Source organism: Carassius gibelio, chromosome A1 (genome assembly GCF_023724105.1).
Source record: "Carassius gibelio isolate Cgi1373 ecotype wild population from Czech Republic chromosome A1, carGib1.2-hapl.c, whole genome shotgun sequence".
Taxonomy (NCBI): Eukaryota; Metazoa; Chordata; class Actinopteri; order Cypriniformes; family Cyprinidae; genus Carassius; species Carassius gibelio.
Window position 1 is genome coordinate 5,352,464 of NC_068371.1, and position 25,903 is coordinate 5,378,366.

The 25,903-nt window shown below is 35.2% G+C and overlaps 1 protein-coding gene across 2 annotated transcripts; it reads left to right on the forward strand.

The window, feature by feature from the left end:
• The first annotated feature begins 2,546 nt into the window (after window positions 1-2,546).
• On the forward strand, window positions 2,547-25,787 carry LOC127966589 (long-chain-fatty-acid--CoA ligase 1-like). Of its 2 annotated transcripts, none has more exons than XM_052567817.1 (21): window positions 2,547-2,888; window positions 3,776-3,997; window positions 5,991-6,105; window positions 6,208-6,272; window positions 6,436-6,537; window positions 12,564-12,663; window positions 15,152-15,327; window positions 16,450-16,482; window positions 16,614-16,665; window positions 17,083-17,156; window positions 17,675-17,752; window positions 18,264-18,398; window positions 18,505-18,639; window positions 19,771-19,866; window positions 19,961-20,033; window positions 20,129-20,217; window positions 20,359-20,475; window positions 21,985-22,128; window positions 22,345-22,446; window positions 22,633-22,704; window positions 23,258-25,787. In XM_052567817.1, exons 2-21 carry the CDS (start codon window positions 3,803-3,805, stop codon window positions 23,396-23,398), a joined length of 2,094 nt encoding a protein of 697 aa, XP_052423777.1. In that variant the 5' UTR covers window positions 2,547-2,888; window positions 3,776-3,802; the 3' UTR covers window positions 23,399-25,787. The 2 variants fall into 2 exon arrangements, with proteins under 2 accessions (XP_052423777.1, XP_052423693.1); XM_052567733.1 differs by lacking the exon at window positions 17,675-17,752 and adding an exon at window positions 17,547-17,624 and having other exon boundaries at window positions 2,549-2,888.
• The last annotated feature ends 116 nt before the right edge of the window (window positions 25,788-25,903 follow it).

Sequence of the window (25,903 nt, forward strand, 5' to 3'; positions counted from 1 at the left end):
AAGAAACAAGCTCATCTAAATCTTGGAAGGCCTGTTGGTGAATAATTTTCATCATTTTTTTTTCTTTTTTTCACTATTCCTTTAATGAGTAACAGCACTAGTTATTTCCACAAATCATTTAGTGTTTTAATTAGTTACTGTCCCTTGTCCTTTTGCTTCTTGTCAGTTAATGTACGTGTATGTGATAATTTTGCAGCAGGGTCACTGTCACTGCCTTTGTCTCTCTTCTTTCTTTAATACACATTACCCAAACAAATCATTCTCAGTTCCGGACTGAATTGGGTCAGTTACTCAGAGATAGATAAGTCAGATATTTGTGTAAGGAACAGTGACCAATTAATAGTTGGGGTGGGAAGGAACTTTTTTTAAAACCAAAATTGTTTATGATTTATGTTGCACTATGACCAAAAATCTTTTTATTTTTATTTTTATTTTTTTTGCAATTGCAAAGGTAGGTGGAATGGGGGTGGACTTTCTGACACCAGAAAGCGTACTACTGGACAGTTTTCATCAATATTTTGGTTCTTTTTGCAGGAAGGTTATTTTTTATTTATGTGCCATCGTGATTTTTTTGTGGCATATGCACACATTATTGGTCAAGTAATCTGTGTTGATTCAATAATGTGCTAACAAGAGATTAAAGGTAAAATTGGAGGCCACAAAGCCAACAGTCTCAATACCATTGATAAACCATTGGGTATTTCAGAAACAGTCTTAGTTCATGTCAAGTGATTTAATGAAAGAAAGAAAATCCACCAAATATATATATGACAGCATGTGAATCTGTGGTATTAAGTGGCCTCTGTTAATCTGAAGGTTTTTAAAGAAAGCCTTCATTCACATTGAAATGTTCCAGTGGAGGAAGCTTTTCCAGAGCTACAGTGTGATCTTTGTGTGTGTGTGTGTGTGTGTGTTGTGTCATGAGTTTGGTATCCCAAGTGCCATTTGTCATAACTGCTGTTCGTTCTAGTCTCTCGCTCTTGCTCTCTCTCTCTCTCTCTCTCTCTCTCTCTCTCTCTTTTCATGGGGTTCCATTTACGTGACATAATGCTTTATAGAACTTTCTCAGTCTCTAATATCTCTTTAATATCTCAGTTGTTTCTCTCATTCAGCTTCAAGAGTAAATGGAGAGCTTTGCAGAAAACCTTGGTAGAGTTTTCCTGATGTTTTTCCTGAGAAAATGAGTGTCTTGGTTTCTATCTATTTGCAATTATTGATACTGATACTCAAATAAAACTTTATTTAGTCGTGTGAGCCATGCAATGTTCCTCTGGCTCCTGCTGTCTGTCTGTCTGTCTGTCTGTCTGTCTCACTCTCACTGACTCTCTCTCAGTGGGCTGATAGTGAGTGTAGCTCTGTCATTGGTTTGTGCTATCTGCAGCCCAAGTATGGAGAGAGGTTAGCTTTCATTCGGAGGACAAGCACTGCCAATCTGCCATGTGATCAGCATGACTTTACCCATCTGTGAGCCAGATACACACAGCTGCTGACATGAACATTTACACACACACACACACACACACGCACGCACGCACACACACACAGTCAGTTTCACCCTCTCAGAAGCATTCATGTGTACATATTTTAGGAATAACTCTCTTATATAATAACACTGTGCAGCAATACACAAATATTTAAACCTTTAATGATATAAAAAAAAAAATTTCAAAAAAATTAATTGAGCATGCACATAAATATTCTATATAAACTGTACAACCACCAAAAAAAATGAAAGAAAAAAATCACTCGTATCAACCATGAGCTAATATGATGGTGATATATTGTGTATCGCTAAATACTTTTAAAATTAAATAAAATCATTATTACTTCAAAGTAATGAGTGAAAATTATCGTTTGGGAGTAAATGAGTGTTTTAAAAAATAATATCATTGTAAAAAATCGTAATGGTCAATTCAAGCATTAATTTAGTGTTATTTATATACTATTATAGTATTTATTCATATTTTAAAGCTTTTATTTTTAAGTTATTGTAATTTGAGTAAATCCAACTTAAATTTATTTTAATTAGTTTCATCGATTTTTGTTTAAGCTTTATTACAATTAATGAAAATTATTTTTTATAGTTATAGTGTCAACTTTAACAACACTGGCATCAGAAAGCCTGTCACAATTAGTTTTACTTATTTTGATTATTAGTGTGAAATGTGACCCACACATGCTCTTGACAAGCTCAGTGAGATTTGTAAGAGAGCTTATGCTTTCTGGCACATGTGGAATGCTGTCCTTATTTTCTTCCTCTTTATCTTTGTGAATTACTGTATTGTGTTTGAGCAGGACTGTGTTTGAGCTGCCGCACATCTCTCGTTCTTGTATTACAGAGCAGATGTGCTACACGACTATCAGCTACTGTGCTGTTCAGCAGGAATTTCACAAACACACAGCAGTGTCAGCTCTCACATCTGACTGGATTTGTGTGGGATGCCAGAATCTCTGTGTGTTTTGGAGCATTTCAGAAGAACTACTTCATTCTCACACACACACACACACACACACACACACACACACACACACACACGATTGCATCTGCTAAAACAGACTACGGGGCTTAAAAACCGGAGCCAATGGCTAAAAACAATCAGTCTGAAATGAAAGGCGCATGGGAGATGCATGAGTAAAAGAAAGGGAGAAATCGAGAGGGAAAATTCACTGAAAGTTTAGAGTGAAAGAGAGAGAGAGAGATCCACGTGGTGGTATTGCTGTACGTGAGGGTCATTCTGCTATTCATAGCCAATGGTTTCCTTCAGTACTGCTTAGCTCAGTTTAACTACAATAACAGACACACTGAAGTGTCCATTAAAAAACAGAATATTAAATTACAGCTAATACTCACCCACACACAGAAGAAACTTAACAACTAGAGCTGCAGGGTAAGTATTTTTCTGTCCTTCAGTTTTGATTCCATCAGAAAAGGGGACAATGTCAAGCTCTGTGTGTGTTTGCATGTAATACTTTGGGTGTAATATTGTCCCAGAAGTGAGGGAAATGTAAGTGAAATTCGGCATCCTCCGTGGGACAATCCATTCATAAATAAAGCAAAAAATCTTTACTGAATGTTCTCATTTATAAGTGTATTTGATCTTTAGTTTGGGTTAGTTCAAGGTCAGAGGCACTGGGACTTTAGTAGAATGGAAACTAGACATTGGCTACTGCTATCAGCTGATAGTGGCTTTTTTATTTTTTATTGGTTTATTTTTGCTCTGTGAAATATATTCTTGTTTTGATATACCCTATGTCAGAGTGAGTACAACTGAAGTTTAGTAGTGAAACTGACCTGTTCATTACTGTCGTCTATTATTGTACACTTTGTAGAAGTGATTTTCAAGTAACTTACTGAATTAAACATGGAATTTTAAAATAACCTTTTGATATATGTGTGTGTGTGTGTGTGTGTGTGTGTGTATATATATATATATATATATATATATATATATATATATATATATATATATATATATATATATTACAGTAGATATAGAATATTGTAAGAATATTGAAGGACTATTGTACATTTATAGTTAATTTTTTTAATTATTCTCTGACTACAATCTCCTGCTTTATTTTTGTACAAAATGTATTTTTCTTTGTCATTCACTCATTATGGCTTAACACATACATACAAGTAATGTCAGATATTCACCCCAATTTTTTTACAAATAAAGCATTTACTTAAATGGATGAATTTCAAACTGATTTTAAGCACGCAATCAGGCTTTTTGTCTCACTAAAGTCGTCCCTGTCTGTTTTCTTTTTATAGACTTGAACAAGCAGAACTGGTAGAGCAATGCAGGCCCAGGATCTGATCCGGCACCTGTTGATACCTGAGCTGGATGATTTGAGGCAGTATGTGCGCAGTTTACCCACCAACACCCTCATGGGCATGGGCGCATTCGCTGCCATCACCACATACTGGCTGGCCACTCGTCCTAAAGCACTTAAACCACCCTGTGACCTCGACATGCAGTCTGTGGAGGTACAGGTAGGTGTCAAAATGCTTCAATAAATATATTATTTCACAAAACCAATTTGAAGAGCATTGGTGAGGTGAAATGGTATAGGTAGAAAAGTCTTACAAAGTCAGTCTATGTGTAAAACGTAAACGTTGGGTAGTCTACGTTAGTATTTTTCAGTCCATATGAACAGGGACCCATATGACCTACATGCAAAACAACCAACTACTGTTTAGATGATGACACTTTAATACTCTTGCATGCAGCAATGTGGTGACTTTTTAATTTTGAGATTATTAACTATTACGCCATAATTTGGTACAGAAAGCAGAATATACACTTGCACTTGACGATATCTTGTAAGGTAATCGTAAAAGTAAGTAATAATGTTTTGGAATTGATAAAGTACTTAATAGGTATCCAGTGCAGATACCATATAATTGGGGTAATATGATAATATTTTCTTGACCTGTAAAAGACCATAGCCACTGCATTTTGGACTACCTGTAGCATGTATATTGAAGGTGCAGGACAACCACCTAGCAGTGCATTATAATGGCCCAGTCTCGAGGTCATGAATGCATGAACTAGCTTTTCTGCATCAAAAACTGACAACATAATTTTACCAAGGGGCAACGTGTATATTGAAAATAGCAGAGGACCGACTGGAGGCACTACATACTTACTAGTGGTAATTAAATGGATAGTTCACCCAAAAATCTAAATTATGCCATTAATAACTCACCCTCATGTCGTTCCAAACCCGTGAGACCTCTGTTTATCTTCGGAACACAGTTTAAGATATTTTAGATTTAGTCCGAGAGCTCTCAGTCCCTCCATTGAAACTGTGTGCTGGTGACTCGTGAACGAGTCATTATCTGGCTCGGCTCAGTGTTCATCTTCAGTTCTCTCTTCACAGCAGTTCAGTCAGTGTACTGTTTGAGTACATCAATTACTCTGGGATATTAGTTTGTTTGAACTCAGAGGGACTGTCAGCCACATAAAAAAAGTTAACAGCTTAAGTCATTTGTGGATTAATGCATTTTGGTGACGCAAACCGTTTCAAATGATTCAGTTTGATTCGGTGAACTGGTTGAAAAAGATTCGGTTAAATCGAATGATTCGTTCGCGAACCGGATATCACTAAACTGCAGTGTTTTGAACTCTCTCACAGCAGACACGGAAGAGAAGACAATGCTGAATAAAGTCCTAGTTTTTGCTATTTTTGGATTTACCACTTACCATTCAAAAAATTCTAACTGACCTTCTGATGTCACATGGACTACTTTGATGTTGTTTTTCTTACCTTTCTGGACATGGACAGTATACCGTACACACACTTTCAATGGAGGGACTGAGAGCTCTCGGACTAAATGTAAATTATCTTAAACTGTTTCGAAGATAAACGGAGGTCTTACGGGTTTGGAATGACATGTAGGTGAGACATTAATGAGTTTTTAATGTAGTTTTGTGTGTATATGTGTGTGTACATAAGTGCACAGACTGTAGCTTTGCTTTGGATACACATAATCACAACTTCTTTCAAACAGATGTGTTTAATTATAGCTGTATGTTCTTGACTGAAAGAGTTTGGGTATTCTCACTATTTCTCGTATGTTTGCTATGGTAACACACTAAAACGTGTTGGCAACAGCTTTAAAGTGACCATCTGTAAATTGCATAAGGATAAAGTCTTCCTTTCTTCTGCTGTTAATGGCCTGTCTTTTTTAAATCAAACCCCTAATGTAGAAAAAATTATTTCCTGCTGTCAGTCTTTTTTTTTTTTTTTTTTTTTGACAAATTAATGTTGCTGGTCCTCAAATTTGATTGTCAAAATATATAAAAAAAATCCACAGGCCAAATGCACAGTCCAACAGCACTGGGACGATTGCTGTTTCTGTTCACACTTTGCCAGATTATCTGTCTGGTGTGAAAGCGAAGTGAGAGAGGATTTGCCTGGAGTAAGGAGTTATTCGATTTTTTTGGTATAGAACATAATAGATTATCTGGTTTGTTTTTCAGGGCTGTAGATATGCTCGTCGGTCCATTCTGCAGGACAGTGACACATACATGACATACTTCTATAAAGACGCTCAGACAATGTATGAGTTTTTCTTAAGAGGACTACGAGTGTCAAGTAAGTCAACTAGTATTAATAGCATTAAAATCACCCAATAGTTCACCCAAAAAAGAAGCCCGTCATCATGTGTGAGACCTTCACATTGTTTATTTTATATAGATAATGGTCCTTGTTTGGGATCACGAAAACCGGGCAAGTCATATAAATGGCTTTTGTATAAAGAGGTAAGATTGCTATAGTATGATATTCATTTAATATTAATTTAATATATTCATTTGAATCCTTATTCCAAAACTATTGTGGCCTTTTTTTTTCTCTATATGTTTTATTGATTGTCCTGTGCATTTAAGTAATTTGTGTATATTCATATGATGTTCATGTTTGTAGGTAGCAGACAGGGCAGAGTTCGCAGGATCAGCATTACTCCACAGAGGACACAGTCAAACAGGAGACAAATACATTGGCATCTTTTCACAGAACAGACCAGAGGTAATCACAAGCACACAGACCCCTACACAGATGCCTACTTAAACCTTCAACCTCAAACATGATGGTTTTGGTAAACACAGTATTGAGATGTGGACTGTAGGTGAATGACAGGCTTATGTCCACTCATATAAAAATAAAACAAGTAATATATTGACTTTGAAATTGGACTTTTCAGGGCTTTATTTGTCTGCCACAATTATATAGTAACTTCTGAATTATCTTAATTTGAGGTGCTTTGTAAGCAATATCAATATATGCGATAATATATTTAAGTATCATGCAATTACTTAGGTTGCATAGTAATTGACAGCCCTAAGTCCTACATTAATTTATTTGCTTATTATACAGCAGGTGTGGCAACTTCTTAATTCTGTTTTGTTTATTCTATATTATTTCTGTGTAAGATCATCTTATTTGTGCATACAGTATGTACACTGTAAAAAAAATAGCCGTTAAATAACAGTAATTTTCTGGCAGCAGGGGTGCCAGTAAAGTACTGTTAATCTACAGCTCTTAACCATTAATTTACCACTCTTATTTTTTAACAGTATTTTACCGTAAATTCTACCATGGAAATTAACTCCACTCCCACTGCTTCAAACAGTTCGAGTTTTTAAAACTAGCATTCCTACGATGTTAGCACTATGAACTTATTTCATTTGAGTCCACTGAGAAGGAATATTTCTTAATATAACGATGCAAACACTTAATGTGCAGTAATAAAGTAACTAAATACATGACTTTTACTCAAATCACTGCAGCTCATTGTCAGCTATAGCACACATGTATGTGCTGAAGTACTTAACACAGAGATCATCACTGTATCAGCGACTCCACATTTACTGCCTTTACATAAAGCAGCAGAAAATCAGAAATTGTGGCTCACCATTGACTGAAGCAAAGGCTCTACTCTCCAGCACAATGGTGAACAACAAAACTACATTAAACTAAACGATTTCTCTTGTGCAAACACACATTAATACAGTCAAGTTCAGTATTTACTCTCATTATCAGTGTATGACTTTGCCTAGTTTTTTTTCTATGGATGTTCACAAATATTTTAGTTAAATTAACTTTTTTTTCATTTGGTAAATCTGACGTTTACATTTTACAGTATATTACTGTTTTTCCTTGACTTAACGGCAACAAACTGTAGAAAAACACTTTTTTTGCTGGCAACCATTAATTTACGGCAAGAAACAGTTGAAAAACAGTTTTTTACTGCACTGTTAAAAATCGCTGTAAAAAAACGGCCAAATTTCGACAGTAAAATACTGTTTTTCATTAAAACAGTGCATTCTGGGTAATATTCATCGTTTTCGAGAAGTAGCCTGCTGCTATATATCGTAAATTAACAACGTTCAAAGTCGATACTCAGCGGCTGTGTTTCAAATCACACCCTACACCCTCATTCACTATTCCCTACATGAGTTTACTAATATAGTCCACCTAACAGAGAGAATGAACACTTATGAGTGAATTCAGACAATGATCAACAGCTGCTGTTAATGAGTAGAATCACTGAAGAAAAAAAAACATAACAAGACAAACACATGAAATACAACTGACTTCAGCCACAGCCTTAGATGAAATCAACTGAAGATTTAAACGATCAACAAACAGCTTCACCAACTTCACACATTACTAACCAGACTGACTTTATTTCTGTCAGATCAGAGAACAGAGATCAAAAGATCTTATTGAGAATTAAAGAGATTTAGATGATAATGTTACTGTTTCGTTTAGCGTCACCATTGTGGAGATCAGTGTTTGCTTTAGTTGGGCTCCTGACCATTGACTTTTACACTTTACATTTTGTTTTATTGCTGTATTTGTATCTTTATGGTGCATCTTTTACAGCAGTATTAATTTTGATAGTCAAGTGATTATGGTTGTTTCTAACAGGCATGGTCTACTAGACTGACTTAAAGTGTTGCTATAATAATCAAATATTAATTTGGTGTTGAAATATTTGAGTGAATGACACTTCAATTTAGTAAGATTGAAAAGTAGTGTGATAACCAGTATTTATGGGTTTAACGACTAGTTTTAGTTAAAAAGTATTTCGGGCAGCAGTCCCCACAACACTCAAAGAGAGAAATCAACAATCAGCATATGAATCTCAACAATGGTGACAATCAAAAGGTTCATGATGCAATGCATGCTGGGTACCAGCACAGGATAAAACTCATCCATGATTCCCAGCATGCATTGCGGCATGAATAAATTATACCCCTGAATTGTTCACTTATTTTCTTGAATTCTTATGTGCTTATAATTTTGCATTTGTTTTAAGTTTTAGTAGCATGTGTTGTGATGTTCAGAACTGATCTGTTCATTTATTTTGTGGATTGTCACCATTGTTGTGATTCATACGCTGATTCTTGATATTTCTGTCTAAATTTCAGCAAAGGTTTTTTTTTTTATTTATTATGAGTGACATTTTCTTAACAGTCTTTCATAACTTATGGCTCAGCAGTGTTCCTTCTCATGCTGTAGTATCAATAAGAGAAGAGATACAGGATTAGATCAGAAATAATAGTATTTGTTCTTGTCAATCTATAAACAACAACATCAGATTTTTTTTCTTCTGTGTACTTTTGTTTTGCTATAACAGGTTCCAAAGACGCATTGTTACAGCATGAAAAAAAAAAAAAACCTTAGTTGTTGAAAAGTCACGTTCAAGAGCCCAACTAAAGTAAACACTGATCTCCATCATGGTCGTGAAAAAAACACCTAAACCTATTTAACTCTCCATAAGTTCTTCTGTAGACATCTGACAGAAATAAAGTCAGTCTGGTTAGTAATGTGAATCTGGTGAAGCTGTTTTAGTAGTTGTTTAATCAGATCTTGAGAGATTTGATGTATTCTTTTATTCAGTTGATTTCATCTAAGGCTGTGGCTGAAGTCATTTGTAGATCTTGTGTTTCTCTTTCCTTCAGTGATTCTGCAGGTGTTTATCACTAATGCTCAATCATCAATTAATCACCGAATTATCTCATTAACTTCACTGATTCAGTGTTACTCTAACACTCTGTAGTGTGCACACATTATAAGTGTTCATTTAAAACTGAGGATTTTCTTGTGGGGTTTAAAGGGTTAAAGATTTAAGATGAAGAAAAAACAGAATGAAACATAATTTAACAGTAATAAACTGTAATTAATTTACAGGAAACAAACTGTAGAAAAACAGTTATTTACTGGCGCCCCTGCTGCCAGTAAATAACTGTTTTTCTACTGTTTCTTGCCGTAAATTAATGGTTGCCAGCAAAAAAAAGTGTTTTTCTACAGTTTTTTGCCGTCAAGTCAAGGAAAAACAGTAATATACTGTAAAATGTAAACGTCAGATTTACCAAATGAAAAATAAGTTAATTTAACTAAAATATTTGTGAACATCCATAGAAAAAAAATTAGGCAAAGTCATACACTGATAATGAGAGTAAATACTGAACTTGACTGTATTAATGTGTGTTTGCACAAGAGAGATAGTTTAGTTTAATGTAGTTTTGTTGTTCACCATTGTGCTGTAGAGTAGAGCCGATGCTTCAGTCAATGATGAGCCACAAATTCTGGTTTTCTGCTGCTTTATATAAAGGCAGTAAATGTGGAGTCGCTGATACAGTGGTGATCTCTGTGTTAAGTACTTCAGCACATACATGTGTAATACAGCTGACAATGAGCTGCAGTGATTTGAGTAAAAGTCATGTATTTAGTTACTTTATTACTGCACATTAAGTGTAAGAAATATTCCTTCTCAGTGGACTCAAATGAAATAAGTTCATAGTACTAACATCGTAGGAATGCTAGTTTTAAAAACTCGAACTGTTTGAAGCAGTGGGAGTGGAGTTAATTTCCATGGTAGAATTTACGGTAAAATACTGTTAAAAAATAAGAGTGGTAAATTAATGGTTAAGAGCTGTAAATTAACAGTACTTTACTGGCGCCCCTGCTGCCAGAAAATTACTGTTATTTAACGGCAAAATTTTTTACAGTGTGGCAGCAGGGGCGCCAGTAAATAACTGTTTTTCTACAGTTTGTTTCCTGTAAATTAATTACAGTTTATTACTGTTAAATTATGTTTCATGCTGTTTTTTCTTCATCTTAAATCTTTAACACTTTAAACCCCACAAGAAAATCCTCAGTTTTAAATGAACACTTATAATGTGTGCACACTACAGAGTGTTAGAGTAACACTGAATCAGTGAAGTTAATGAGATAATTCGGTGATTAATTGATGATTGAGCATTAGTGATAAACACCTGCAGAATCACTGAAGGAAAGAGAAACACAAGATCTACAAATGACTTCAGCCACAGCCTTAGATGAAATCAACTGAATAAAAGAATACATCAAATCTCTCAAGATCTGATTAAACAACTATTAAAACAGCTTCACCAGATTCACATTACTAACCAGACTGACTTTATTTCTGTCAGATGTCTACAGAAGAACTTATGGAGAGTTAAATAGGTTTAGGTGTTTTTTTCACTACCATGATGGAGATCAGTGTTTACTTTAGTTGGGCTCTTGAACATGACTTTTCAACAACTAAGGTTTTTTTTTTACATGCTGTAACAATGCGTCTTTGGAACTTGTTATAGCAAAACAAAAGTACACAGAAGAAAAAAAAATCTGATATTGTTGTTTATATATTGACAAGAACAAACACTATTATTTCTGATCTAATCCCGTGTCTCTTCTCTTATTGAATATTGATATTACAGCATAAGAATGAACACTTCTGAGCCATAAGTTATAAAAGACTGTTAAGAAAATTTCACTCATAATAATAATAAAAAAAAAACCTTTGCTGAAATTTAGACAGAAACATCAAGAATCAGCGTATGAATCACAACAATGGTGACAATCCACAAAATAAATGAACAGATCAGCTCTGAACATCACAACACATGCTACTAAAACTTAAAACAAATGCAAAATTATAAGCACATAAGAATTCAAGAAAATAAGTGAACAATTCAGGGGCATAATTTATTCATGCCCCAATGCATGCTGGGAGTCATGGATGAGTTTTATCCTGTGCTGGTACCCAGCATGCATTGCATCATAAACCTTTTGATTGCCACCATTGTTGAGATTAATATGCTGATTGTTGATGTCTCTCTTTCAGTGTTGTGAGGACTGCTGCCCAAAATATTTAAAGCTCAAAATTTCATTAAATCCATATCCAGATAATCACATTACCGTTCAATCTTATAAAATTGAAGAAACAAACAAAAGAAAAGTGTTATTCACTCATATATTTCAACACCAAATTATGAATTGACTATTATAGCAACAAATCAGTCTAGTAGATCATGCTTGACAGAAACCGTCATAGTCACTTGACCATGAAGATTAATATTGCTGTAACAGATGTATCATAAAGATACAAATATAACAATGAAACAAAAGTTGAAGTACAAAAGTCAAGGGTCAGGAGCCCAACTAAAGCAAACACTGATCTCCACAATGGTGACGTCAGACGAAACAGTAACATTATCATCTAAATCTCTGTAATTCTCAATAAGATTTTTTGATCTCTGATCTCTGATCTGATAGAAATAAAGTCAGTCTGGTTAGTAATGAGTGAAGTTGGTAAAGCTGTTTGTTGATTGTTTAAATCTTCAGTTGATTTCATCTAAGGCTGTGGCTGAAGTCAGTTGTATTTCATGTGTTTGTCTTGTTATGTTTTTTTTTCTTCAGTGATTCTACTCATTAACAGCAGCTGTTGATCATTGTCTGAATTCACTCATTAGTTTTCATTCTCTCTGTTAGGTGACTATATTAGTAAACTCATGTGGAATAGTGAATGAGGGTGTAGGGTGTGATTTGAAACACAGCCGCTGAGTGTCGACTTTGAACGTTGTTAATTTACGATATATAGCAGCAGGCTACCTTCTCGAAAACGATGAATATTACCCAGAATGCACTGTTTTACTGAAAAACAGTATGTTACTGTCGAAATTTGGCCGTTTTTTTACAGCGATTTTTAACAGTGTATATTGTGTGAACCATTTCTGTAGTGGACGATTTCAGAGCTGGCGTGTTACACATATTCACTGGTGGCAGTGCCGCTGTATGATACACTTGGTACAGAGGCCATCAGCCATATCATTGATAAAGGTGAGCAAGCGCACAGCATTTTTAAGATTCTTTGCAATACTTTTATGATATACTTCTTTCTATTAAGTTTTTATTTCTGCAAAAAATTTTTTTTTGGGGGACTTACAAAATTGTTTGTGTACTTTACAAGAAAAGTGTTTTGTTCACTGAACTAAAATCCAATTAGTTAGATCATTAGTAATCATACTTAAATCGTGAGAACTCTTGAAATAGTTTTATAGCATTTTAATCATTATGACAATGTTATTGTACCTAGGGAGATGCCGGTATAACATTTTCACGTTGCGATTTAATTGCTAATGATTTTATCACGGTATATGGTATTGAAATTTAGTTTTTTAAAAAAAGAGGTCATAATACAGTATAACAGGTTTAATAACTTTTTTCTTATAACAAAAATAACATAAGTAATATATATATAAAATAACAATACATAAACATATATAAAGTTAAAAGTTTTACACAGATTAAAGTGCAAAAGAACTATAAAGACCAATAGGTATCACTTTACAATAAGATATCATTAGTTAACCTTAGTAAATGCATTAATATTCACAATGAGAAGTAGTTACATTTGCTACAGAAGTTATTCATCTTTGTTAAAAAAAACAACAACTCTTGGTTCAAGTTAGCTCATTAAATAACACAGCGGCTACTTTTAATTTTAACAACGTGTTATTAAATATTGTAATACCTAAGATTAGAGGGAATTTTTCATTTGCAGTGCATGTCAACTAATGAATTAACAAATGTTAACTAATGAAGGCCTAATTTAAAGTGTGAATGAACAATAAAGAATCAAAACACTTTCAAACAATATCTAGGGTATGTTGTCGTCCAGACTGAAATGTAAAACATTTGTTTTGAAAATAAATAGCCTAAAGTCTAAGTCTAAATATCTATGTATTTGGCACTGTGATGAAAAACACTGTAAATCCTCAAATATGAACGGTTATTTAAATCCATCTTAGAACGTAGCGTAGCTGCTTTATTTATGGGGTTTGCAGGGAAACGGCTACATTTTCTGCAATTTAGCACCGTCTGCTGTCAGAGAGTGAACGTGCTTTCATTCAGCGCATCTCACATTCGTGCTTGTTTACATCAGAGTGCACACACTTCCTCAGCATACAGTGGTACAAAAAAGTATTCTTAAAATGTATTCTAAATTCTGAATAATTTTTAATATATAATTATTCACAGTATTTTGAAGTGCCCACAATAACAATATTGTCCATATTCATTATCGTGATATATCGCATTAAAGGATACCGGCACATGTTTCATTGTTCCCGGTCTTGGTGGGCTAGGTCAACTGCACGCTGCTGCTGCTGTACATCAAGTATGGACTTTGCCAATAGCATGTATGATATGCTGCCCATAGCAGATCTAGACAGGTGGAGCTGAGGGAGGTGGAGGGTTTCAGAGGAACTAGCATGCTGCAGGACCAGCTATCAGCGAACACTGAACCGGACCTGTTTAAAGTGCCCCTATTATGTCATTTTTAAGGTTGTTTATATTGTTTTATCAATCTCCTAAAACTGGTTTTCATGCATGCAAGGTAAAAAAAACGTTAGTTTATCAAAAACATTTAATTTTACCTAATTTCTAAATTATTTGTAAACGACTTGTGCGAAGCAGTTTAAAGAATCAGTCTCCATAAAACCTTCCTTTCTGTGAGCCCTCACTGCTGGTCAGATGGGGCAGTCTTTTGTGATTGGTCTACCGGGTACAGTGCATGTCGGATATGAAACGCTCATTGCCATGACGGAATGGAGACTTGTCAATACATAGAAAAGATGGTATCGATGGTACCTTACCACTTCGAGCCGGAGTCTGATGATGAAACGGTTGAAATGGCTGATCGACAAGAGACTGATTCGCACGCACGACTTGAGCAGGATGTTTCTCAGTGGTAAGGGTCAAGTGTTAATAATTTTGTGGTAATAATAAGAAAAAGTGACGTACAGACGCAACAGAATCAGAATTCCTGCCGACCTATTTAGGCAATTGCAAGCAGACCTTTTTTTTTTTTTTGATGGATGATAACTTTGTTTATTGTGCACGTGATGTCGGCTTCACAACTTTGCAGATAGTTTATGTTCACATAAAGCTACATGACACACTTCATGAAAGGTAATATTCGAAAAGGCATAATGGGGCACTTTAAGTGATCTGATTTCAGAATCAGCAAAGGCCAATCACCTTGAAATGTACAATCAATACATAACGTGAATGCAAGCCATTTGCATGTAAAGGACGTTTAAGTCTGCCCTATTTAGGCTGAACTTTATATTTATTACAATTAAATGTAAAAAATTGAATAAAATTAAATAATTGTGCAATATTTCAAAATAAATCACATGAATTAATTAATTTCCAAAGCTATTTTTCATTTCACTTGAAGATTTGAATGAAGTTGGAAATTGTGTTGACATTTGTGTTGTTGAAATTATGATAAATTTGTTATGAGTAACATCCTCTGTTGAAGCCACCATCTCCACTGTGATCTGTGACCTCCCGGAGAAGGCTCGTCTGATCCTGGACTGTGTGTCTGGCCGCAAGCACAGTGTCACAACCATAGTGATCATCGGGAACTTTGACAGTGAATTGACAGCACAAGCACAACAGAAAGGCATTGAGGTCCTAAGCCTCAAGGAGCTGGAGGTTTGATTTTACACACACACATACACACACACACACACACACACACACACACAAACACACACTTAGGCCCAATCCCAATTCTATTTTATACCCCTTCCCCTAGAAAATATTCCCCTAAGGATTGGGACACCACTACCATGACGTCACACGCCATCATTCGTCATCTAGCTCTTACAATACACACATATACTGGTGTGCTAGTGTGCATTAGAGCCTTTAATTATCGTTCTGTATTAATGAGCTGCTTACTGACACACACACACACACACACACACACATATCGGAAATCATGCAGCGCACATATGCAGGAGAAAATAAACTTGTCAACGCTGCCTCACGACTTTTATTAAATACAGTTTAAATACTGAATCGCTACATTATATTTTCCAGCAACGAGAGGATACAATTACTGTTTTTAAGTAAACTCACTCTAAAAAGATACACACGCAATTTCCATTTCTCTCTCTCTCTCTCTCGATTAGGCAATATTTGAGAAAATGGTTTAGCGATTTCGAATTATTGGGGGAATTAGCCCCCATCAATGTCTACAGCAGTTATCGCCCTGATCAGACATATGCTGTGCTATCATGCAGTCTGTAATGATAAGACGTTAGCAAATATTGGCGATTTTTTTAAAACATGTCTTTGAGTAACATGACCATTAATATGAACTCACAATTGAATGTAACATAAAACAAATGATTACTTTTCATTAAAATCTTTATTTATACCAAAAAAGCATTAAAAAATGTATACTATAAGTCACACTTTTTTTCATAGTTTGCTTTGTCCTGCGACTTTTTTTCTTCATCATGACGTATTTTTGGACTGATGCGACTAATACTCAGGTGCGACTTATAGTCCGAAAAATACGGTATTGTGTCTTTTTGTTCGCTGTAGCAGCCATGTTGCCGAGATAATTCATACCCCTTCCTTTGAAGTGTTGTCCTGAAAAGTCTTCGTTTGAAGGGCTATCTGGCCCTTTCCCTTACCCCTTCCCCTCCAACCAAAAGAGAATCGAGACTAAGGGGTAGAATTGGGATTGGGCCTTAGACACCCTTGGTAAGCAGTGATCCCATTAATCTTGTATTTGTGCTGCACTAAATGAAGTTGTTTTGGCAGGCTATTGGGAAAGCTAACCACAAGACTCCCATTGTGAGTAAAACTCAACAGTGTATTGATTTACAGACTTATAACTGTGAATAATGAATCATTTTATTTGAATGCTTTATTACTAATTTTCTGCTTCATAGCGACAAGTCCTCATTTTGACTTTTTATTTCTAGCCTCCTAAGCCAGAGGACCTGGCACTGATTTGTTTCACAAGTGGAACTACAGGTAAAAGTGAATCTCAGAACTATTTTGTAGTTAACACATTAATGCATTCTAATCCGTCTTAATGAAAAAACAAAACCATGCACAAATGTGTTTGATTTGTTTTCGAGAAATGTATAAGTTTGATTCATGAACAAACCATTCAGACTGGTTTTATGAACTTGATCAACTCAATGTGGCAAGGAAAACTAGGGTGAATTTCAAGATTTTTTGTGAATAACTACTATTCCTTTATAAGAAATAGAATGCTTTAGATTACTTTTTAGCGTATTAGTCCACAGAACATCTTTTATGATACTTTTTTTCTAATTTTGGAGTTTGACAACCATAGTCCTGATTATTTTTATTTTTTTTTACTTTCTTTCAGATGTCCAACTCAGAGAATAAATGTATAATTTTTATAATTTTTTTTTTCAACAGGATGTCCAAAGGGAGCAATGATCACACATGGAAACGTTGTTTCCAATTGTTCCGCTTTCATTAAAGTTACTGAGGTAAGCCAAGAGATTTTTACTTATGCATCCTTTAAAATGTATTTTTCTCATTTGTTAGCCACTTTGGATAAAAGCATTTGCTAAATTAATATATATATATATATATATATATATATATATTATATATAGTGTGTAACTATAATGGTTCATGTACATTTCTTGGTAAACAAAAATCACAGCCAGTGAGATTGTAAATGGCAGATCAGATCTGTGCAGTGTTTAGGAGCATGTACCTTCATTTTGCCAGTTAATTAAGTGAAATTCTTTCTTTTTGTCTTTCTGTTATGTTCATCTCTTCTTGTGCCTCATTTTCTCATTGAATTGTCTGTTTCCTGTTCCTTCCTCCCTTGTGTCCTGTGTATTGATGTGTTTGTATATGTGTGTGGTTAGGGGATGCTGAAACTTGGTCCTCAAGATGTTCTAATCTCCTTCTTACCACTAGCGCACATGTTTCAAAGGGTAGTAGAGGTACGCTGTATTTCACACTGCACGTGTGTGTGTGTGTGTGTGTTTTACAGGTACACTGCATGTTTAACCAGACAGACATTCACATTTCTTACCTACCACTAGCACACATGTTTGAGAGAGTGATTGAGGTATGTATTATGCATGCACACTTTCACGGTCTTTAAAAAATAGTTTAATATAGTTTCTATGCAGCTTGTAAAAAAGCTGATTTAGTTCATTTTAGTTCAGTTTTTTGGTTAAAGGAATAGTTCACCCATAAAATAATATTGGTTGAAATCTTACCCTCAGGCCATTCAAGATGTAGATGAGTTTGCTCAGTGGATCCGCTGCAGTGAATGGGTGCCGTCAGAACGAGAGTCCATAATAAGCAAGTGCAAATTATTGTGCTGTTTTTATCAGCTGTTTGACCTCTTATTCTAACTGCACCCATACACTGCAGATGATCTACTGAGCAAGTGGTTTAATGCTAATTTTCTCCAAATCTGTTCCAAAGAAGAGAAAAACTCTACATTTGAATGGCCTGATTGTGAATAAATTTACAGAATAGATTTCTCGACTGCATCTGAACACTGGCTACAGAATATATATATTAATTTGCATTATATTCTTGTTGTATAATTGTGTTTGTTTTGTGTTTAGGGTGTGCTTTTGGTCCAGGGGGCCAGGATTGGATATTTTCAGGGTGATATCCGTCTACTGATGGATGATTTGAAGACTCTTAAGCCCACTGTATTCCCTGTAGTGCCCAGATTACTCAACCGCATGTTTGATAAGGTGCTTCTGTTTAGTTACGCACACATAAACTATTTGCATTTATGTTTCAGCTTAAATTTACTCAGTGACCTTTGCTCATTATACATTCATACATGTTTGCATTAAGATCTTTGGACAGGCGAACACTCCTCTCAAAAGATGGCTGCTGGATTTTGCTACCAGTAGGAAAGAGGCGGAGCTTAAAAGTGGAGTTGTGAGGAAGGATAGCATGTGGGATAAACTGATCTTCAGCAAAGTGCAGGTAATCAGATGAAACAGAGAAAGAGTGTGGTATAGCTGAAGGACAGATGAAACCATAGAGAACCTATAAAGACTCTGTTGCCTAGCAACACACAAATTCAAAAATACTCCGCATCCAGCTATCTAACATTTATACAGCAAACAATAAAAGCCTCATATAGGCTTATTCACACCAAGGACGACAACTATAACTGTAGTTTTAATGATCATTCTGATTCTATGAGAAAATGGAAGTCCACACCACAGCCATAGCAAAACTGATGCAAAGAAAATATATATTTTTAATGATTTTTAGCAAAAAAATTTATTTATAATGCATTAAAACACACATTATGAATACCTTTAGAAAGCATTATACATAAAGGCTTTAAGTAAAATGTTTGAATGCATAATGTGTTTAAATGCATTATACTTTCTAACAATTAAAAATAATCAATAGATAAGTATTATAAAGTATTATAACTGTGGTGACAGTTTGCATTAAAAGTAATATTTTTTATAGTTATCTTTATAAATATTGGTACTAATTTTCAAAAAGGCTCTTATACTCAAGGCTGCATTTATTTAATCAAGAATAAAGTAATATTATGAAATATTACAAGTGAAAATAACTGTATATATATTCAGTGTCACGTGATCCTTCATAAATCATTTTAATATGCTATGGTGCTCAAATAATATTTAATATTATAAATGTTGAAAACCATTGTGCTGCTTATTATTTTTGTGAAAACTGATACATTGTTCTGTAGTATTCTTTGATGAATAGAATTGATTCAATAGAACGTTTATTTGAAATACATTTAATAATTCCGCAATATTGAGCCTTGTTATGAATAGACTGATGTGTTCCTGTAGCTCAACTGGTAGAGCATTGCAATATCAAGTGTAAGGTTGGGCGTTCGATTCCCCGGGAACACATAATAGGTCAAAATTGATAGCCTGAATGCACTGTAAGTCGCTTTGGATAAAAGCTTCTGCTGAATGCATCAATTTAATTTAATTTAATATAAAATTCAGCTATTAATTAATTGAACTTTATAACATTTTGTAACTAAACTGTGCATGAACATTCAAACTGCTTCAGTGCTATATAACATAACTACAGTGACTCCTGTGACTCCCCCTACAGGCCAGTTTGGGTGGACGTGTGAGGTTCATGATCACAGGAGCTGCTCCTGTCTCTCCCACCGTCCTCACCTTCCTGCGAGCAGCGCTGGGCTGCCAGGTACACAAACACACAGAGACCACTGTTCTACTGCTGCCAGTATTCGCGTAACTGGTTTTAAGGGTACTGTTTTTCATAATATATTTTTTGGTAGTTTTATGAGGGTTATGGGCAGACAGAGTGTACGGCAGGCTGCACTTTGTCACTTCCTGGAGATTGGACAGCAGGTAAGATGATGTGCAAGTGGTAACACATAGAACAAACAGATAGACTTAATGTATAAACGTTCTGTAACACAAACTCTCTTGGTCTCTGTACTCAGGTCATGTGGGAGCACCGCTGCCCTGTAACTTCGTTAAACTATTGGATGTGCCTGAAATGAATTATTTTGCAGCAAATGGAGAGGGAGAGGTGTGTCACCAGTTATATTATTGAATTTTGAAGGAATGTTCCGGGTTTAAAACATGTTGAGCTCTATTGACAGCATTCGTGGTGAATGTTAATGTTGTACCACTCAGTTGACTGGTGTGGGGGTGTGTGTGTCTTCCACAGGTGTGTGTGAAAGGCTCAAATGTGTTTCAAGGTTACCTGAAGGACCCAGAGCAGACCTCAGAGGCCTTAGATAAAGATGGCTGGCTGCATACTGGAGACATCGGCAAATGGCTCCCGGTAAATTCCATATCTTCTCATAGCTCTCCCAGTTCAGTTCTAATTTAATCAGTGTCCTTATTTCTGTAAATCTTCGAAAACCTTTTGGGTATGAAGAGCCATTTTGAATTTTACTTGTTTATCACTGTCAGTCATTTAAAATTTCCATCGGAAACTAGTTGACATATTAAATGATTTGCATCTTGCAAATTACCATCTTATCTCGCTCTCTTTCAATGTTTGCGTTCGGCTTCTGTGAACATTAATCCCCGCTTACTTTGATTTGATTGGCCAACATTATTTTTACATTCAAGAATGCTGTTTGGTCATAACTACTGTAAAATCAGAAATACTGAAAAAACTAAGTTAGAGATTTTCATGTCTAAAGGCCCATTCAAGGATTATAACTATAGTTATAAAGTTTTAATAATCATTCTAATTCTACGAGAATAGTACACACCACAGCTATGAGGATAATGACACAGATGAACAATATCACTGGAATGATCTTCAGAATGATTTTGTCAGCTAATGAACAATAAACACACTGACAGCCAATCAGAATCTGCCTGATTTATTTGAGATCTGCCTGAAGTATTTGAGATGCAATACTAAACAGTCCCTCACTTTCGGTGCTTGTCATGCTTTTTGCGTCTTTCTATGGCAGTTTTAAATGCCTCCACACAGCCCACAAGTTTGCTACATTAGTGCGCACTTCTGTTTGATCGCGTCATTTCATTGTTCAGTACAATTTATTCTGTCTTTTTGCTTATTCGACCGAACACCGAAATAGTTTTTGTTGTTGTTGTTGCTATTTTCGGTCTAATAATTTCGGCTGCCGAATATTCGGTGCATCCCTAGTAGCCTAAATACATCATTGCGTCGCTATATCATTGATGTCACGATATGACACTTTTTTGTTATCATGTAAAAATGTATACCAGTAGTATCTTGGACGGTATGATATGGCACACCCCTAGTACACAATCACCCTATTATGATAAAAATCCACCCAATGTTCTTAAGAGAATGTGTCCCCGATCTACCTAAAAGCATTTATGTTCACGCAAATCATTCGTGGTCCAGCTTAACCAACAGACAAAAAGTTAGTATAACCGTTTTTTTTTTAAATCTTTGTAAATCGCCTTTCCTAATAATGTGCTAGTTAGCAAGTTTCACAATGAATGCGGCTAAAGTTAACTGTCCCTCAGAGAGCTGCTCGGAAGAGAGGGGCGGGGTCTGCAGAGCTCATTAACATTTAAAGGAAAAGTCTACAAAACGGCTTGCTCTGAAAAGAGCGGTTTTCGACAGGGTAAAAAAGTTGTTGTTTTTTTACACTACCATTGAGAAATTTTAACCAAACTATGTGACAGACTTCATCAAGACGCTAAAGAATCATATCAACTTGTAGAAAATGGGCATCCGACAACCCCTTTAATATTTTGAAGTTAATGCTTGTGTTTTAAGATAACAGAACCCTTGCACCTTCTTCTTTATTTAATTAGTAAAGTTGAGTGTTTATTGTTTTAGAATGGGGCTCTGAAGATTATAGACAGGAAGAAACACATCTTCAAGCTGGCTCAGGGTGAATACATTGCTCCAGAGAAGATTGAGAACATCTACATCCGCAGTGACCCTGTGGCTCAGGTCTTTGTTCATGGAGACAGTCTGCAGGTGAGAGACAGGACTGAATGAGAGTCCTGCACGTGGACGGGTGAACCATACCATTAATATTAGATGTAATGGGTCAAATATTGCAGGACTCTGGCCTTTTGTCACTTCTACACTGCAGTGAATCAGAGCTTGTGGATGTGGTTTGGTGGGTCAGAGGATAGTATATTTGTGGGTATGTGTTATAAATGAGAGTAAACCCAACCTATGTCTTCGTAGGCATGTTTAGTGGGTATTGTGGTTCCTGATCCAGACTTTCTGCCAGGATGGGCAAAGAAAAGAGGCATTGTGGGCTCCTACACTGAAATGTGCAAAAGCAAGGTAAAACACTTACACAGAAAAAAAAAGGTGAAAGCTCTGGATTCAAGCTGTTTTATAGTTGATGACAATGTTTTTTTATTTTTTTTTTATTTGTTGGTGAAAGCATTAGGACTTTGAATGATCTGTAGTGTTTGAATAGCCTGTGCCATCCTTGAAGAACTGATGTCTGATTTTGTGTTTAAACAGGAACTGAAAAATGCCATCCTAGAGGATATGATTCAGCTGGGCAAGGAAGCCGGACTGAAATCCTTTGAACAGGTGAATCTAAAGAACACAATTCTTAACCAGGATCATTGGTTGTCCATTAAATACTGTATGTCTGCTAATTCACAAATAACACACACAATCTTTGATGTAGCATATTTCATAATGTATTTTCTAAATATAAATTATAAGAAATAATTTCTAAATAGTTTTTGCAATAACCTTTTTAAATAATTATATTACCAAAAATTAAAAATAAAAACCTTCATGTCATTTATTTACTTTTATTACTTCTATACAGAATACAAATATTAAAAACATAAGTGTAGCATAATGTAAGTTATTTACATTATGTAATGTAATTATTGCCGTTCATCCAATTTCTTTATTAAATAAATTTTATTGTCGAAAAGAGATATTAACAAGCTTATGCACTCTTAAAAATAATGATTAAAATAATGTTACATGTAAACATATTAGTATGTAAATATAACAATATATTAATGTTAAAATCTCTCTGTTGGACTATAAAATTAAGTTAATTGTCAGAACATTTTGATGACCCGTGTACAAGAATGACTGTGTGTGTGTGTGTGTGTGTGTGTAGGTGAGAGACATTGCCCTGCACGTGGAAATGTTCTCTGTTCAGAATGGACTCCTCACGCCAACACTGAAAGCAAAGAGAACCGAGCTGAGAAAACACTTCAGACAGCAGTTAGACCAGCTCTACTCTAAAATCAAAATGTGATCAACTAGAGAAAGAGTGTGAGAGAGAGACACCCTGTCTACACCTAGAACACCCCAAACATGCAGTGTGGTGATGATTATGAAGGACGTACTCCGGTTCTGTCATGTTGTTCCATGGTGAGCTGGGGGAGAGAAGGCTGGTACTTTTTTCATTTCTATCACTTGGAGGTGCTACCGTAGTCTCTCAGACAAGGTGAAGTGCGGTCTCACCAGTGAAGCACATGCCAAACATTTCATGAGCCCTGCTGTTCATCTGTGCTGACAATTGGAAGTGAACCACACCAGTGCCTTAGGCCAGTGAATGCCTTGAGTGTAATAACCCAGAACACAACCTGCAAAATCATATAAAACAAAACGAAATATGCCAAAAAGGTTAATCATGTGCAGATATTTTCCTTAACACTTATTTGAAATAGTTTGGTTTTCATTTAACTTCTGTAAATGGATATTTGTTAGTGGTCGACCAATATTGGGTTTTGACAGCCGATCCTGAGGCCGATACAGTATCTTGCAATTCAGAGGGACCGATATAAAGCCGATATAATATATATTTTTTATTAATATTTAAGAAATGTGTAATAATTTGACAATGGATTAAAAAAATAAATGAGTAATATAAACGTACTTTAGATGACAAAGTATTTTCCACAAATACATAAATATTTAATAAAACAATATAATTAAAAAGGAAGTTAACACTGTAACCAACAGGGCACTCCGTATTCTGGGAAGTTTTTGTGCATTGGGAATCATATTTTTCCAATAAAGCCAGGGTAACACTCATGCATCACACAGAGAAAATGTCATGAATATGACAGTGGGCAAATGCATAAAGCGCAGCATAATTTAAAATCATGAGTTTAAAGTTTAAAGCATTCGATTCACACGGACCGATCACCACACAGATAACACGCGATCATGCTGGATAAATATGCACACTTGACAAGATCTCACAGCTGGATTCGACTAAGTTTGCAAGGTTTGTGAAATTCTAATGTTCATTAAGCCATTCAAGATTTGTTAAATTATATAATTGCGAATTTGCTTCCCAGCTAACAGGGAATGTTCCCAGAACATTCACTAACGTTCTTTAAAAGTTGTGTAAATGTTAGTACAAAATGTTTTTGTAACGTTCTTATAACGTTGTTAATGTTCTTGTAAAGTTGATAGAAAACGTTCTTAGAACAACTTTCTTGGAACATCTTTAGGACGTTATTTGTAGATCGGACAGTTCCCACAGTGCTAGTTTTTCAGCACCCACACCCCCCCACACAAATTCATATAGAAGTTTTCAATAATAAAAAGTTCATATGCACTCCTCCCACCCACAATTCCTGCCGGCCCAAGACTCGAACTCACAACCCTTCAATTGTGAGTCAAACTCTCTAACCATTAGGCCACGACTTTGAAGAAGAACATTGTAGGAACAATGCAAATAGGTTGCTGGAACGTCACGCTGACCATACTGTAAAATAACGTTTTAGCAACGTTAAGCAAACTGGACATTTTAATGTTATTGGAACATTCTAAATATGCGTTCATAGAATGTTATTTTTTTTATGAAATTTAGGTTTCAAGAACGTTGTAGGAATGTCATGCTGACCATGAATTAACATTCTGGGAATGTTAAGCAACTGGACATTTCAATGTTTTTGGAACGTTCTAAATAAACATTCATAGAACGTTATATATGTATATTTATTTTATTAAAATTAGGTTTCAGGAACGCTGTAGGAACATTATGCTGACCATAAAATAACGTTCTGGGAACATTAAGAAAACTGGAAATTTAAATGTTTTTGGAACATTCTAAATAAACATTCATAGAACGTTATATTTGTAATAAAATTTTGGTTTCAAGAACGTTGTAAGAATGTTATACTGACCATAAAATAACGTTCTGGGAACGTTAAACAAACTGGACATTTCCACATTTTTGGAATGTTTAAAATAACGTTCCCACAACCAAAAGTCCTTGAACACATCGGCCAAGTAGAAAAACTTATCAGTCGACCACTAATATTTATCAGTGTTTACTATTTAAATCTATATTCTTTATTGCGAGTCACGATGCTTTTGTCATGATAACATACAAATGGTAAGGTTATGTTTGACATCTGGCCTTTTCTATATTTAAATAATTGATTTTCACTGAAATTGACAGGGGAATGACATCATAAATTGGTTCTTGTTGATACTCAGATTCTCCTAACAGCATTTAGAAATCTTGGTACATCTCAAATGTGCCTCTCTTCTGGAGATTAATGCTTGTATATAGGTTATCTATTTATGTTTGTACATCTTTAATGTATTCAACTAAATTGTGCACGCAATTTTTGTAAGCATGTGGGTGTTGAAGAGAAAAATAAACTGATGGCATTGTCTTTTAATAGTATTCCTATTCATTAATGATCCTAGTGTCATGCGTGTGTGTGTGTGTATATATATGTGTGTATGTATATATATATATATATATATATATATATATATATATAAAAAATAACAA